The following is a 17,844-nucleotide window of genomic DNA, read 5'->3' as shown; positions in this document are numbered from 1 at the left end:
AATATTGTGTTAGTTTTGCCAAATATTGAAATGAATCCGCCACAGGTTTGGCAACTTTTTGTGTAGTTGTAAGAGGATCAGCTTTGATCATCCTCTGAATTGGTTGTTGTCAACTTCCAATGGCCAGCCACTGTGCTCCTCATCTTCAACACTTTCAACTCCTTTGCAAAACTTCTTGAACCACCACTGCACTATACATTTGTTAGCAGTTCCTGGGCCAAATGCATTGATGATGTTGCAAATTGTCTCCTCTGCTTTATGACCTATTTTGAATTGCTCAAATTTGTTTTTTGTCTAACATCATTTCCCTAGTCTAAAATAAATATAAATTAAACAACAAGTAATAAGTCATTAGCAAAATTCCATAAAGCGAGAAATGTGCATTAAAATGATATATAGCATAATCATATTTGTTTAAGAATGTATTCCAATATCAAAAAGCAGAGTTCAGTGCAAAACCCACAAATACTTTTGCACCAACCTATATTTTAAGTAAGATAGAAAAGGCTTACTTCTTAGTAGGTCCAATCATAGTGGTAAGCCCTCATTCTTCCTCTAAGCTTGGTAGTATAGGGTTCTGTACCATGTGGCCTTATGAACTGGATTTTTGACATGGACACAATGTGAAGGCCTCACTTAGGTATTGAATCTAAACTAAATGTTCTGATCCAGTTTTGCCAGAGCTAAACATTGGGGGCTATATTATACATTGGCTTAGTTTTATTAATACTTTGATGTCATCCTTTGTAAAATATTCTTGAGAACGTTTCAGAGAGTGTAGCAATGACAAAAATAAGTCTAGGTATTTGGTATATTCATCATCTATTGCTCTGCAACAAATTACCCTAAAACTTAACAGCCAAAAAAAAGACCAAAAAACATTCATTAGGTGAGTCAAGAATATAGGAGCAACTTAGCTGGATGATTCTAGTGCAGGGTCTCTCAAAAGACTGCAGCCAAGGTGTCAGCCAGGTCTTGCAGTTTCATTTGAAAGCTTAACTAGGGAAAGACTTACTTTCAAGCTTGTCATATGGCTATTGATAGGCCTCAGAATATCTGCTTCCTAGCTCACTTACATGGGCCTCTCCACAGGCTGCCTCACAACATGGTTGCTGAGAGCAAACACCCAAGATCAAAGCCATAGACTTTTTATATCCTTATCTCAGGTGTGGCATCTTCTCACTCTTGCCATATTCTGTTCACTGTCAGTTCAGTTCAGTCACTCAGTCATGTCCAACTCTATGTGACCGCATGGACTGCAGCACGCCAGGCTTCCCTGTCCATCACCAACTCCCAGAGCTTGCTCAAAATCATGTCCATCAGTCAGTCTAAGCATCTCATCCTCTGTCGTCCCCTTCTCCTCCTGCCTTCAGCCTTTCACTCTCTTTCACTTTCAGTCAATGTTCAGTATAAATGAGTTTATAGCCTACACTCAAAGGAAGGGGACTTTAAAAGAGCTTGAATATCAGAATGTAGAGAATATTGGGAGATAATTACAGAAGCTACCAATGACACAGCATGACCTTGGCTTAAGCAGCAGACATTTTTTTTCTCAAAGTTCTTGAGATAAGTCTTAAGATCAAGGTTCCAGTAGGGTTCAAGTTCTGGTGAAGGCTCTCTTCTTAGCTTGCCACATGGCAACTTTCTCACTGTGTCCTCATGCAGCAGAGAGCACTGGTGTGTCTTCCTCTTCTTGTAATGGCACTAGCCTTCAGGATGAAGGCCTCACTCTTATGACCTTATTTAACTTTTATGACCTCTTCAGAGGCCCTGTCTCCACCACATTGGGGTTAGGGCTTTATCATACAAATTTGAGGGGATGGGACATAGACATTCAGTCCATAACAGACCCTTATTCTATACAGCTCACTGACAGTGATATCAACGTCTATATTGTGAAAAAGAAAAGTTCTTCCTGGAAGTTAGTGACAGAAATTTAGAAGTTCCCTGGCATGTCCTTTGGCTTATCTTAAAAAATAATGTTTATGTTTTGTTATAATGCCTTTTTGAAGTTATTTATATTTCAGCCTCTAATTCCTTTTGGAGAAACTAAATATTTAGGCTTACTATCCACTTACTAAAATATTATCTCCTTTTTCTGAAAGTTGTTTAATGTGAGTTTAGAGATACATCTTCTAATTCTAGCTGCTGAAATTGACTGTATAATCATAATTAGTAATTTTTCTAGAAAACTTGAGATTTCTATCTTAATGTGATATGTGCTGTTTAAGGGTAATTTTGGGAGTGTGGAGATGTGTCGGTATGACCCTCTACAAGACAATACTGGGGAGGTGGTGGCTGTGAAAAAGCTCCAGCACAGTACTGAAGAGCACCTCAGAGACTTCGAAAGAGAAATTGAAATCCTTAAATCCTTGCAGCATGACAACATTGTAAAGTACAAAGGAGTCTGCTACAGTGCTGGTATGTTGCCCATTGATACTTTTTTTGAACTTAGGATATGTCTTTGGCATACTGGGTAATAGAAACACGTGATGTCCCAAGATCTGGACTTAAAGTATTCCAGTGTCCAGAGAAGGAAACATTCTGTATGACTGGAGATTGTGTTTGGTGTTGGGCTGTAACTACAGGAAATCCTTGATTACTTGGCTGATCATTCTTTTCAGTGAGGATGGTGGTTACCATTTTTGCTTTAGCGTACCAAGGGAATATCATTTCTAAAGAAAGAAATTGTTCATATTTTCTATGAAAATATTATTTTTTAATTAGATCCTTTTTATTCAGTATAGATGAAGAGAAAGTAAGTTTTCTCATCAGCTTATTTTGATTTGCATAAATGGTTACAGGAGATTAAAACATAAGTATTTCTAAAACTTTATGTTCAGACCATTTTGTTTCAGAAAGTTAGTGTTCCTAAATACCACATGACCTTTAATTTATAATCAGGTTTTGTCATCTTAGACTCAGATTTTATATCTCTTTAGGTCATTCATACACAGTTATGTTATATTAGTTCATCAATAAAACATGACAGAATAAAACATTATGTTCTCATTTGTGTGTTAATAGGCCGGCATAATCTAAGATTAATTATGGAGTATTTACCATATGGAAGTTTACGAGACTATCTCCAAAAACATAAAGAACGGATAGATCATAAAAAACTTCTGCAATACACATCTCAGATATGCAAGGTACCTAATATCATGGCTATTTGTTGTAAATGAAAAGAGTTTGTGTTTAGTTGCTCAGTCATGTCTGACTCTTTTGGGATGGGACCCCATGAACTATAGCCCGCCAGACTCCTTTGTTCATGGGTTTCTCTAGGCAAGATTATTGGAGTGGGTAGCCATTCCCTTCTCCAGGAGATCTTCCTGACCCAAGGATTGTACCTAGGTCTCCTGTATCACAGGTGGATTCTTTACCATCTTAGCCACAGGGAAGCCCAAATAAAGAGAATACGTTGAAGTAATTATTAAGAAATAATATTTTTTTTCCTATATTCTCTAGAATTTTCCTTAGATAATTAAGGGAGTAGATAACCAGAAGACTAAATTGTTTATGTTTATTAAGCTGGCTGAAAGAAAAATGTTATTTTATCCATAGGGGATGGAATATCTTGGTACAAAAAGATATATCCACAGGGATCTGGCAACAAGGAATATATTAGTGGAGAATGAAAACAGAGTTAAAATAGGAGATTTTGGATTAACCAAAGTCTTGCCACAAGACAAAGAGTACTACAAAGTGAAAGAGCCTGGTGAAAGTCCCATATTCTGGTGAGTATGTTTTAGTACCATAAAATAAAGTTTTAGAGCACAAACTTCAAGCTTTATTTTTATTTTTAGTAGTTTATCATTTATATATTTATAATAATAATCAATGAAGTTGATTGATGTTTTCCACTCCCTATGTTTTCCACTGGGAATTTTATGGTTTTGGGTCAAACACTCAAGTTTTTAATCTGTTTTGATGTTAATTTTTATATGTGGTGTAAGATAATGGTCTAATTTCATTCTTTTGCATGTATCTGTGCAATTTTCTCAACACCATTTATTGAAGAACTGTCCTTTCTCCATGCTACCTCCAGCTTTGTTCTTCTTTATCAAGGTTGTTCCCTTTCTCAAAGGATCTTTTGTAGTTTCATACAAACTTTAGAATTTTTTCTAGTTCTGTGGAGTTTTGATAAGAATTGCATTAGATCTGTAGATTGCTCTGAGTGCTGTTGTTGTTCAGTAGCCATGTTGTGTCTGACTCTTTGCGACCCCGTGGACTGTAGCACACCAGGCCTCCCTGTCCTTCACCATCTGTCCCGGAGTTTCCCCAAGTTCATGTCGATTGTATCAGTGATGCCATCCAGCTATCTCATCCTCTGATGCCCTCTTCTCCTTCTGCCCTCAATCTTTCCTAGCTTCAGGGACTTTTCCAATGAGTCAGCTGTTCGCATCAGGTGACCAAAATACTAGAGCTTCAGCTTCAGCCTCAGTCCTTCCAGTGAGTATTCAAAGTTGATTGATTTTTGCTTTAAGATTGACTGGTTTGTTCTCCTTGCTGTCCACGGGACTCTCAAGAGTCTTCTCCAGCACCACAGTTTGAAAGCATCAGTTCTTTGGTGCTCTACCTTCCTTATGGTCCAGTTCTCACATCCATACATGACTACTGGAAAGACCATAGCCTTGACTATACGGACCTTAGTCAGCAAACTGATGTCCTTCCTTTTTAATATACTGTCTAGGTTTGTTATAGCTTTCTTCGAAGAAGCAAGCATCTTCTAATTTCATGGCTGCAGTCACCATCTGCAGTGATTTTAGAGCCCAAGAAGAGGAAATCTGTCACTGCTTCCACCTTTTCCCCTGCTCTATTTGCCATGAAGTGATGGGATCAGATGCTGTGATCTTGGTTTTGTAATATTGAGTTTTAAGCCAGCTTTTTCATTCTCCTCTTTAGAGGTTCTTTAGTTCCTCTTTGCTTTCTGCCACTAAAGTGGTATCATCTGCATATCTGAATTTGTTGATATTTCTCCCGGCAGTCTTGATTACAGCTTGTAACTCATCCAGCCCAGCATTTCGCATAATGTGCTCTGTGTATAAGTTAAATAAACAGGGTGACAATAAACAGCCTTTTCATACTCCTCTCTCAATTTTGAACCAGTTAATTATTCCATATAAGGTTCTAGCTGTTGCTTGTTGGCCAGCATACATGTTTCTCAGGATGGTAAGATGGTCTGGTATTACCATCTCTTTAAGAATTTTCTAGATTTTTGTGATCCACACTGTCACAGACTTTAGCATAGTCAGTGAAACAGGTAGATATTTTTCTGGAATTGCCTTGATCCATTGAATGTTGGCAACTTGATCTCCAAGTTGTTCTTGCTTGAACATCTGGAAGTTCTCGGTTCATGTAGTGCTGAAGCCTAGGTTAGGGGATTTTGAGCATAACCTTACTAGCATGGGAAATGAGTTCAATTGTCTGGTAGTTTTAGCATTCTTTAGTACTCTGCTTCTCGGAAATTGGGATGAAGATCAACTTTTTCCTGTCCCGTGGCCACTGCTGAGTTTTTCAAAGTTGCTGACATACTGAGTGCAGCACTTTAATAGTTATCTAGGTTGGTCATAGCTTTTCTTCCAAAGAGCAAGCATCTTTTAATACCATGGCTGCAGTCACCATCCAGTGATTTTGGAGCCTAAGAAAATAAAATCTGTCACTGTTTCCATTGTTCCACTATCTATTTGCCATGAAGTGATGGGACCAGATGCCATGATCTTAGTTTTTTGAATGTTGAGTTTTAAGCCAGCTTTTTACTCTCCTCTTTCACCTTCATCAGGAGGCTCTTCAGTTCCTCTTCACTTTCTGCCATTTTCAGTCTTTATTTCTGCCCTCGTCTTTGTTCTTTCCCTCCTTCTAATAACTTTGGACTTTGATCTTCTTTTTCTGGTTACTTTAGGTGTAAATTCAGATTGTTAGATTTTTCTTGTTTCTTGAGGTAGGTCTGTATTGTTATGAGCTTCCTTCCTAGAACTACTTTTGGTGCATTCAGTAGATTTTGGTGTGCTTTATTTCTGTTTTCATTTGTCTTTGGATGTTATTTTTCTCTTTTGATTTCTCCATTGACCTACTAGTTGTTTAGTAGCATGTTTATTTTTAAAAGTTTATGTTTATTACTTTTGGCTGCACTGGATCTTTGTTGCTGTGCTCCAGCTTTCTCTAGTTGTGGCTAGCAGGGCCTGTTTTCTAATTGCAGTGCCCTGGCTTCTGTTGCAGTGGCTTCTCTTGTTGGGTAGCATGGGCTCTAGGGTGTGCAGGCTTCAGTAGTTGTACAGGGGCTCAGTGGCTGCAGCTTGTAGGCTGTAGAGCATGGACTCAGTAGTTGTGGCACATGGGCTTAGTTGTCTCGTGGCATGTGCAATCTTCCCAGATGAGGAATTGAACCAGTAAGCAAGGTGGATTCTTAACCACTGGACCACCAGGGAAGCCCCAGCATGTTGTTTAATCTTCATATTTTTGTGGTTTTCCAATTTTCTTATCGCGATCTCTAATTTCATACCATTATACTTGGAAAAGATGGTTGATATGATTTCAGTCTTCTTGAATTATTGAGACAACTCATGACTTAATATGTGATCTGTCTTGGAATATTCCATGTGCACCTTAGAAGAATGAGTATTCTGTACATAGCTTTGAACTCCATCTCACCTAATATGTCATTTAAGGCGAGCTGTTTCCTTATTGATTTTTCTGTAAATGATCTATCCACTGCTGTAAGTGGGGTGTTAAAGTCCCCTACTGTTGTTATTGTATTGTTTTTAATTCCTCCCTTTAGGTCTGATAATATTTGCTTTATATATTTTGGTGCTCCTATATATGTATAAATGTGTATTTATAAATATATTTTCCCTTCCATCTAGTCTGTGTGTGTCTTTACTTCTGAAATGAATCTCTTTTATGTATACATAGATACATACACACATGATGCAATTGTATGTACATACACATACAAGGGCATACTACTTAGCCTTAAAAAATAATGAAATTTTGTCATTTGCAACAACATGGATGAATTTAGAGGGTCAGACAGAGAAAGATAAATACTGTATGATATCACTTATATTTGGGATCAAAAATACAACAAACTAGTGAATATAACAAAAAAGCAGACTCACAGATACAGAGAGTAAACTAGTGGTTACAAGTAGGGAGGGGCATTATGGGGGTGGCCGAATGGGAGGTACAAACTACTGGACGTGAGATAGGCTACAGGGATATATTTGTTCAACATGGGGAATATAGCTAATATTTTGTACTAACTGTAAATGGTGTATAACCTTTAAAAATCATATAAAAATTTTTTTAAAAATCAGGTGCAAAAAAGGTGTATTAAACCAACATTAAAGAAACTTGCAAAAATGTAAAACATACAACTCTAAATACAAAATTTGTTGTTTTGGAAAAGTTATTTTTTATAAAAATATTATTTATGCTAGTATTACTGGGTTTATTGTTATTTTTAATGATACTTTTATGTCTCCTTGGTTTTGAAATCTAATGTGGTAAATATTAGTAGATACAACCCACATAAACAAAAGCTTTGGGGGCATGTCAGTAAATTTTTAGTGTATAGGGGACTTCATACCAGAACTGGAGGTATAGAGAGTGCATTGTGTTAAGGAGAGGCTAACAAGCAGAGAGGACTACTTAGACAACTTTTTCAGGTATCTAGGTCATTGATTTTGAAACCCTTTGTGCATATATACCCATTGAAAGAATTATCAAAAGCTATATTCTTTATGAAACATTTTAAAATTTTATATGGTTGTAAATATTTTGTAAAGTATTATAAATAATGACATTAATACAAGGTGTATCAATCCTTTAGAGATATACAGTGAAATCCAAATGCCACAGCAACTTGATAAAGATTGTCACCCACTTAAAAAGGTATAGGAAGAGACTGTCTTTTTGATAGAAACTTTATGTTATTCCTTTTTCTCTTTAAAATTATGTTTACACCTCCCTTCTCAGAATTCTGCATAATGTATTTTATTTTGCACTTGGAATATATCTTGATAATCTCCTCTGTAACCAAAATACATATATAAATTGAATTAATTTTAAAATTTCCTGTGACCACAAAACTATTCATTTTTTTCCTTCTGGATTGAACTATCACTGAAGTTACTGTCAGGGTGCAATTTCCAATGCAATATAAATGAATTATTAATTTGGATTAGTTATTTGACTAGTTCTTTAAAAATGTTTATTGCAATCATTTCTTAATGAGATATGGAGTTTTTTTTTCCCCCTCCAACTAGTCCATATAGCCTTAGATAAATATTATTTACTGGTATAAGGGGACCAGATTCAACATAAATTCCAAGTCTATTTTTGTTTTTGTAAGCACAGAGAAAACTTTTTTGTATAAATGAGATGGAAATGGAAGGAGTTTTGTTATGTCATTCACGTTTATGACTTGTGATAAGCAAAACAATATGCAGTGATCTACTGATAGAATTTGTTAGCTGGCAATTTCATTAGATCCATTCTGTTTTCAATTTCATAGAAAACAAAGAATTAAACCCACTTGATTTTCAAAAGTAGATTTACTACCCAATCATTAGGGTCTTTCATTTTCTCAGTTTCCAGGAAGTATGCCAAAATTTTTTTTTCAAATTAATTCAAATCATGGTATTACTCTCATGTAGAGGCATCTTGTTTATACATTTATAAAAAGTTAAGAAACAGAATATTAATTTTGATACAGTATTTTAAATAATGTTTTATAATTTTAAATACATGATTTAAATATGGCAATCCCTTGCGCTATCTCAAAGATTGAGTCACTTAATGAGGAATGTCCTTCATTCAATCTGCTTAGCAATACCAGGCCTCATAAACAAACACACTTATTTTCCGACAGAAAAAACCTTAGTTCATTTTTCAGTTCAAGTAATTAATGTTATGAAATACTGTTTTTAAAAAAATCATTATAAACTATAGAACACATGTGCAGAGAGACAAGTTTACAATGAAGCTAACAAGGCATATCTGTCAGATTTCCTTCTTTTTGAGATTCTTTCTTTTCTAATTTTAAATATTCACTTTTATACCTAACTTTATATTCTTATCATAAAGAAGGCCCCTAAAGCTTTGGGCCCTGTATTTCTTCCTGAATATCTGGAAAGATTAATCACAAAGGAAATCAGGATAAGCTTATGTGCATGCATGCATGCTAAGTCACTTCAGTTGTGTCTGACTCTTTGCGACCTCATGGACTGTAGCCTTCCTGTCCAGAGGAGGACTGCAGGCTCCTCTGTCTGTGGGATTCTCCAGGTGAGGATAGTGGAGTGGATTGCTATGCCCTCCTCCAGGGCAGGATAAGCTTAAGATGATATATATTTAGTATAATTAATTTCCTTATTAAACAAGATAAATTGCTTCTCATTACTTAATTTCCTAATACATAATACAGAATAAAATATTGTTAAGATTATGTTTTATGAAGTAAGGCATATGGTAAAAGGCCTATTACTCCTTCAGTAAATAAATGTTTTAGGGAAATTGAACTCTGATGTTTGACTTTGTGCTGCTCAGTCGCATCAACTCTTTGCAACCTGTAGACTGTAATTCACCAGGGATTTTCCAGGCAAGAATACTGGAATGAGTTTCCATTTCCTTCTCCAGCATATCTTCCCCACCCAGTGATCCAGCCCATGTCTCTTGCATCTCCTGCATTGATAGGTGGATTCTTTACCAGGATTGCCACCTGGGAAGCCTGATGTTTGACTTTGGGGACTCACTAATAAGAAGCTTGTATAAAAATCAGAAACCTTATCATTGATCATGATCAAGATTTTATGTGTTTAATGAAAAAGAAAGCTATATACTGCTAGAAACTAATCAGATAGTATATTGTTTTATTTTCATAGTAGCAAGTAAAAATATTAAGTGTTTTATGTAAGTAAATGAGGTCAACTAATTTTTACATATTTCAGAAGGAGTTGACAGAATATATTTTAACTAACTTATTGAAAAGTAAACACTAAAGTTTGAAAGAAATAATAATTTTTATCCATCAGATTTAGCCACCATATTTTTTAAAATATGTAATTTCATTTAAAAGAATCATTGTCATCTATATTGCTTTTATTGTTCACAAGTGTTGTTTAGCTTACAGCTTGCCCTGTAGGTTTGTATTAAGAAGAACTAAGGGAAAAGGCTTCTGCTGAGATTTTTTTTTTTAATTATTAAAGCAGGGTTTTGAATTAATGACAAATCCTTATACTGCTCTTGCTATAGAGCCCCTTGGAAATATTTGTATATTTTTCTGCTTACTCCTCACCTGGTTTGAAGATCTCTGTACTAGTCATGAGATAAAGATCTAACGAAGACTGTAATGGCAGTATTGGATTGGGAGGCTGATTGGAGACATAACTAAGACATACTAAAGAAACTTAGTGACTCAGTAGACTTTGGAGTGAGAGATGAATCAAATATAATTCTTAAGATTTTGAGTTTAGGGAGTTAGATAGATTTGATGTCATTCATTGATTGCACAGAGAAAGCAAAATAATCTTGTACAGGTGGGCTGGATTTCTTTTTGCCTATGGAACTTTAATGTGTAAATTTTAAGTAAGTCTGAAACATAAAAGAAATGTCAAAGTGGCTGTAAATTTGGGAGACCTTAGTGTGTAAGTGGATGATACTATCTAAGGGAATTTTTTTGAACGAGAGGAAAAGCTCTGATTATGGAACTTGGGGGAAACCCAACTTTAGAGAATTGAGAAAAGGAGGGAACGTGCTGGGGAAATGCCATTAAAAACGAATCTCCTCACAACCCAGAAAGCCTCTCCCCCAAAACAGAACAGAAAGAAAACACTTTGGTTACTGAATAAACATTAATCCAGAAAGTAATATGCACCATAAGCAGTCTGCTAAGAGGTTGCCAAAAAACAGAAAGAAATCTCACTCTTGGATATGGCCAAGCCAGTTCAACTCGTTCCATATATGTTCTCAGGATAAACAGTAACTAGTCCTCAAGTAAGAGGACTCGACAGCATCATCTGTCACACATAAGTTCATCCTAAATTCACTTAGTAATAGGAGTGCCCATTTGTGTTAGCTAATTGGCTTTATCCAAAGGAAAAATAAACTTCTCATATTTTTATGATAGGAGATAGTTTTGCAACTTGCAGGAGGCACCAGCCCAAGTTAGGCTCCTGCCCTCCCACTTAAACTGGGATGTAGGGGCATGATCTTCCTTGATAACTGCATTCTGAAGAGGTGGTTTCCAGGTTCTTGAGAAAGACATTGCTATATGTAAACCTGGCAAGAGGCTTTTAAACAAAAGCTTTTAAAAAGATTTTTACATATATTTCAAATAGAGAATTCACAATTCTACATTTTCTAAAGTAAATGAGAAGAGAGTCCTTTCTCTCCTTTTCTACATGGGCTTCTTTTTTCCTTTGTATTTATCCTTACATATATAATGTGAAAATGAAGGGAGAAATTACAGAGTGCTTTCATGAAAGCCAAAGTAAGAGAATATTTTGCAAAGGTTGAGGAAGTAGCACTCCTCTTCAAGGAGGTTATATTCCATTTGTGGGATTAACATAACTAAATATGTAAATTTTTAAAATAAATATTAAAATAATGGTAAATTGTGTAGTATAGACTGAAAGTACAATAGAAATTCAGTAGCATGAGGTCATAAGACCTTAAGTAGTTAGAGAAGGATTTCTAGAAGTGAGGAACCATAGGCTGAAGGAGAGAAGGAGATTTTGAAGGAGAGATTCAGTTCATATAATTCATATTTTAAATCTAAGTTTAAAACAGATCTTTCGTTATTCTCTATAATGAATATAAACATTGTGGACCATGATATGCATAATCCATTGGCCAAAATTCTCCCTTGGGTAGTGTTAATACTTGAGGGAAAGGATGACACCATTTTCCCCTGTGACTTTCTATTTTCTATGTTCCCTCTTTTAATCACCCCCTTTCAGATTAACAGTTATTTGTTTTATATGTTAATAGCGTCAAGTCTTCTCCAGCTTAAAGGGCACTTTTTTCTTTAGGATACTTGCATGCATGCCAAGTCACTTCAGTTGTGTCTGACTCTGTTTGACCTTATGGACTGCAGCTTGCCAGGCTCCTCTGTCCGTGGATTCTCCGAGCGAAAATACTGGAGTGGATTGCCATGTCCTCCTCCAGGGGATCTTCCCAACTCAGGGATCAGACCCTTGTCTCCTGCATTGCAGGCAGATCCTTTACCATCTGAGCCACCAGGGAAGCCCCCCTAGAATACTTACCTGGATTCATTTTAAGCTTAACTTGGAAAGATCAGCTTTTTTTTTTTTTTCCATTTCTTTGAAAGTACTGTGCAGTTAACCTTGGTGTTAAGGAGACAAAATTAAATTTTTTTTTTTTTTTTTTGCTTTTAGTTATCTTTCTGTGTTGTGGTTCCCAAGACCAGCCTCAGGTTTGATCATTCACTGGAAGGACTCATAGGACTCAGCATACAGTCATAAGCATGACTATGACTCTTACAGAGAAAGGATAGAAAGAAAAATCAGCAAAAGGAAAAGACTCTGTGGCGATGCCTGGAGGAAACCAAGCACATGTTTTCAAGTGTCCTCTCCCAGTAAAGTCACATGGGACACACTTAATTCCCCCAGCAATAAATTCTGACTACACGTGTGAAATGTCATCTACTAAGGAAACTTAATAGAGACTCAGTGCCCACAGTTTTTATTGGAACTGATCCATGTAGATATTTTCTGTCTGGCATATACCAAAACTCTAGACTCATATTGTCTACGGAAATGGTTTAGGTGCAGTAAGCCACTTCTGTCATTTAGGGAATTGTGGAAACCCTCCTGAATATAACATCCCAGGTGCCAGTCAAGTGTCAGCATTCAACCAACAGACCTTTTTGATGATTGCAAACTCAGGCCTGATGTGTTAACCCTTTTCTGTACACCTTGTTTTTTATTTTGTTTTTAAATCCAGTGATTTGCAGGTAAAATCAAGAGTTGGCACATCAAGTAACTCTTTTAAATATATTACAGGTATGCACCAGAATCACTGACAGAGAGCAAGTTTTCTGTGGCTTCAGATGTTTGGAGCTTTGGAGTGGTTCTGTATGAACTTTTCACATATATTGACAAGAGTAAAAGCCCACCAGCGGTCAGTATGCTTTTTGTTTACTTTCATTTTTTTTTTTAACATGAGAAAAGCGTTTCAAAAGAATAATAGTAAACTTAGGGTTATTTTAGAGTTCCTATTGGTTATTTATAAGACAACAAGCAACAAAATAACCCCCAAACTAACACATTAAATTAACTTGAGGTTTTGAAAGGTGGGGATTGTAGTACTGTTTAATATATTCTCTTTATATTATTTTTAGTAAATCCAATAAACTCATTCTTCCCAGGAATTATTGCAAATGTTAAACCTTTTAAAATAATATTTTTTCTATTCATTGTATAATTTTAATATAGGACAGTATAGAAAAGAAAATGAAAGTAATCTCTAATTCAGCTACTCAGAGGTAACCACTTTAATACTGTAGTATGTTTTCTTTCAGGATTCTTTTAATTTTATATGTAAAAATTAAATTTTATTAAAAAGTTTTATTTGTAAAATGAGTCATACTGTACAGTTTGCTTTCCTGCTTTTTCATTAGATTATAACATGGACATTTTCCTATGTTAGTAAATACTTACTACAAATATGACTTCTAATTTCTTGGTGATGTTTCAACATAAAGATATAGTTTCTGGACAATCATTTTCTGTTTTTCAGCCTTTTAAGTAACACTCATTGAACATAGTGGCTATCCTTATATATAAATATTTATGTTTATTTCTGGTTGTCATCTTAGAGTGAAAATGTAATTATATGTGAAATATTATGAGCTCTTACATATAATAGATTTTGATGATTTCAAAATGCTCTCCAGGAAATCTGTATCTCAATTAGACTCTCAGTAGCTGTGCATAGGGGTATGTATTTTATCATTTGTCCGTGTCGACTGTTACATTCCCACGCCAAATTGATGGGAGAGAAGTTGTAGCGATTTGATTTTAATTTGCATTTCTGCCTTTAGTGTGCTTGAGTACATATTTATTGGGCATTTGGGGTAAGTGCATGTGTGCATTGTATCCTCATGTACTTTGCCCATTTTTATATTGGTAACTTTTCTTGCCAGTATACAAGAGTCTTCTGTATTTAAATAAATGTGTTCATTGTAAATATTCCTCTACCTTATGGTTCAGACTTTAATCTTATGAAATTTAAACATATGAACATCTCTCCATTCCATTTATGCTTTAACATTCATTCTGCATTTTTTTATGTCCTCTTCTACATTCAGCTTTTTATTTCAACTGAAATGTGATATGATGTGTTAAAACAAAGTGTGTTTTTAGTTCACTGGTTTTGAATTCTTCTCAGGGGATTTGTGTTGAGGGTGTTATAGTTACAGAAATGGCATTGTAGAGGTTCCACATTTAACAATCTTTTATGAAGTATGACTGAAAAGGAAGTTTTTGAAGTTAAAATAGTCTTTAAAAGTTTTTAAAAGTTTCAAGGTAAGGAAACATACATACATGGGATTTTTCCCATTTACTGGAAGAAATTGAGAATTCTGCTTCAAATTAAATGTACCAAAAATATGTGATTAAAAAGTAGGTTTGTGTTTCAGGAATTTATGCGTATGATTGGCAATGACAAACAAGGACAGATGATTGTGTTCCATTTGATAGAACTCCTGAAGAATAACGGAAGATTACCAAGACCAGATGGATGCCCAGATGAGGTAACAACGTTTTTTTATCCACAGTAATCATGCATTTTCTTTCTCTTTTTACCCAAGGATTTCAGGTCAGTTTATGCAGTTCACTGGACTTTTAGATAAATAGCATAAACATGACTGTGGATGTAGGTATAGCCATGACATACGCCTCTATGAAAAAATTAAGTGGGAGTTCCGAATTCATGTCTTCACCAATTAAAAAATGGCGCTTTGTGTTCATTGTAATTTTGGTTTATTTTCCCTTTTACAGATATATGTGATTATGACAGAATGCTGGAACAATAATGTAAACCAGCGCCCCTCTTTCAGAGACCTAGCAGTTCGAGTTGATCAAATAAGGGACAACATGACTGGATGAAAGAAATGAACTTCACTCTGAGACCAGGATAGACTTACAGAACAAAGTTTTGTATTTCACATTGCTGTGGACTTTTGTTACGTATATCATTATTATGTATATCACAATATTTGCCAGCAAAAGTGTGGAAATACCTGCTTAAAACTTTCGAAGTTTAGTGAGTTTTTCTTCATGAGGATACCAGCCAAAGACATTGATGAAAAGTCCTTAGCAAAGAGTTTTGTAAACTACTTGGGGAACTTGATCAGTCAGTTAACATCACTTTTCTTTGGCAAAAAAAGAAAATTAGACATTTTTCAACTAAGAATTATAAGTGATTAAAAAATTGTAAGTTTTAAATATATACAGAATACGTATGTACAGTTTTTACCATAGTGAATGTGTGACACCTTGGCATCTTGTGTGATGTTTTACACAGGGGCTGGCGTTCATAAATAATGTTTTATAATTTTTCCATAGTTCTATGATAACTTCACTCTATAGACAAATTAAGATGCTCAGATAATTGAATATGCACCTTTTTGTCCTCGCGCATTTATGTCACTGGCCAGCAATATAAGCAGGTGTATACTTTAGCTTGTTGTTCTGTGTACTGTAAATATTTTTCAAAGCAAAGGGAACAAATGTTTAGTTTTATTTGTATAGGGAATTTTCCTGACCGTCTAGAATACATTTTGAAATGGAACAAGTTTACAAAGATTAACACAATATATTTTCTTATTTGTCTCCCTTGTATCTGTTTGTGGCACGTATGTTTTTTAAATATAACTATCTCCAGATTTTTTCTAAGACCACCGTGAACAGTTTTCTTTTAAAATTTTGAGATTACAAATGCCAGGAATATTGTCATCCCTTGAGCTGTTGGTTACCAATAAGATTCTTCAATCCCTGGGACCTATGGTCATGCATTAAATTTAAGTGTAAGCTATAATAGAGATTTTTTTTTTTCATATATATAAGCCTACTAAGATGCACAGTGGTTTAGGAATTTTTTTCTAAAGAATGTATATTTTAGGGATTTCAGAAATCTATTGCGATCATAAAAGAGATCTTTTTTGTTGTTGTTAGATTCTTATATACAAGGGAGAAATTAAATTGATTTTTTAAAATTATTATTAATTTTATTCAAAAATGCCAGTAGAAAATTCTTAATGTATATCTTGAAGAAAAATGAGTGTTTTCAATTAAGTATAAAGGGTTGTTTATTATTGTTGTCATTTTAGTGCTACTCCATTTTAGACATCATACCTAAAATATGGTGGGTTTGTGTGTGTATGTGTGTTATTTATATAAAGTTTAAAATACTTGGAATTTTGGTTAGAAAGAAAATAGTTCATTTTCAGTGCTATATGCTTCTATATATATATATTTTTTTTTTTTACTTAAAGACTTTAGATTATCTTTCTAACTTTCAGAGCTGGTTTTTTAAATGCTTATTATATAAGAAAAAAAAATGCCTCACACATAAAGTTTGAGTTTTTTTGTTGGAAGGAAAGGGAAGAAATGCTTTTTATGTTATCTTTAAAGTATTTGGGCTTCTTTCATAGCTCAGTTGGTAAAGAATCTGCCTGCAATGCAGGAGACCCTCGTTCGATTCCTGGGTTGGGAAGATCCCCTGAAGAAGGGATAGGCTACCCACTCCAGTATTTTGGGGCTTTCCTTGTGGCTAAGCTGGTAAAGAATCTGCCTGCAATGCAGGAGACACCAGTTCGATCCCTGGGTTGGGAAGATCCCCTGGAGAAGGGAAAGGCTACCCACTTCAGTATTCTGGCCTGGAGAATGCCATGGACTGTATAGTCCATGGGGTTGCAAAGAGTCAGACACGACTGAGTGACCTTCACTTACTTTAAAACATTTTACCAAATGTAGTTACCAAACACACAAATCTTCTAAAATGATAATGTATTGGATTTTAAAAGATTTCTAGTAAATATTTTGATGAAAGTTGACTATAATTTTTATTTAATTTGTAAAAAGACTCCTCCAGGATCTGTATATGTACTGTTAATGCACTTAAGAGATCTTCCGTTCTGCTACTTTTCAAGTCAAAAATAGCATATCATATATGTTTGATTTCACATTTTTGTACTAAAACTTAGATACCTGAAGTAGATTCTTAAAAGTTGATAACATTTTGTTTATAAAAATAAGAATGTTAACTAGATTTCTTTTAAAATAGTTTTTCTTTTAATGCTTCAGTTTTTAGTTTTAGGAGAAAATTCCATATATCTAAAGTTTTTAGATGGAATGACTGCTTTATTGTAAAATTCTAAGTTTTCAAAAGAATTATTGTTCATTGAGTGTTTATGATGTTTTAAATTTTGATTCCGACCTTATATAAAAGGAAAGTAAACTTGCCGCTGTTTAGTTGATTGTGCATAAGACACAGGTAAGTAAGTATTGTACCAGTTAATGCCAGACAGCTTCTTCAAATTAATATTCTTCAGAAATGAGGGTAAAGATTTTCTTTAAAATCTGTGATTCTGTAAATATTCCAGTATTTTTAGTTACACAATCTTTATGTAAATAATCCCCTATATCCATGGCTACCTACTTTGGGAAACAGTCACTTTTTCATGTTATTTATATATGCTGCCGGTAGCACTATAATTTGCTATGGAAGAGTGCTTTCTTATAACCCAAGACTTCTGCTTTAAAATCAAGTGAAATTTTTATCACAACCATAACTTGATATTTAATTTTATTTAAACAATTT

At 34.8% G+C, this 17,844-nt stretch overlaps 1 protein-coding gene across 5 annotated transcripts in view; it reads left to right on the top strand.

Annotated features, from left to right (window-relative positions):
* The window catches only part of JAK2 (Janus kinase 2), a 117,777-nt gene extending 101,858 nt beyond the window's left edge, over nucleotides 1-15,919 (top strand). For all 5 annotated transcript variants that reach the window (XM_086415231.1, XM_086415232.1, XM_086415229.1 and 2 more), the window contains 6 exons: nucleotides 2,232-2,421; nucleotides 3,028-3,152; nucleotides 3,565-3,737; nucleotides 13,023-13,140; nucleotides 14,660-14,773; nucleotides 15,021-15,919. In XM_086415231.1, the coding sequence (XP_086271357.1) occupies nucleotides 2,232-2,421; nucleotides 3,028-3,152; nucleotides 3,565-3,737; nucleotides 13,023-13,140; nucleotides 14,660-14,773; nucleotides 15,021-15,128 (828 nt within the window). In that variant the 3' untranslated portion in view covers nucleotides 15,129-15,919. The remainder of the gene's footprint in view (nucleotides 1-2,231; nucleotides 2,422-3,027; nucleotides 3,153-3,564; nucleotides 3,738-13,022; nucleotides 13,141-14,659; nucleotides 14,774-15,020) is intronic.
* Nucleotides 15,920-17,844: the final 1,925 nt, after the last annotated feature.

Source organism: Bos grunniens, chromosome 8, assembly GCF_055505025.1.
Source record: "Bos grunniens cultivar Pamir isolate PY7600 chromosome 8, Bosgru_T2T1.0, whole genome shotgun sequence".
In the NCBI taxonomy this organism is placed as follows: Eukaryota; Metazoa; Chordata; class Mammalia; order Artiodactyla; family Bovidae; genus Bos; species Bos grunniens.
The sequence above is the reverse complement of the archived record's forward strand: the minus strand, read 5'-3'. Positions and strand labels throughout refer to the sequence as shown.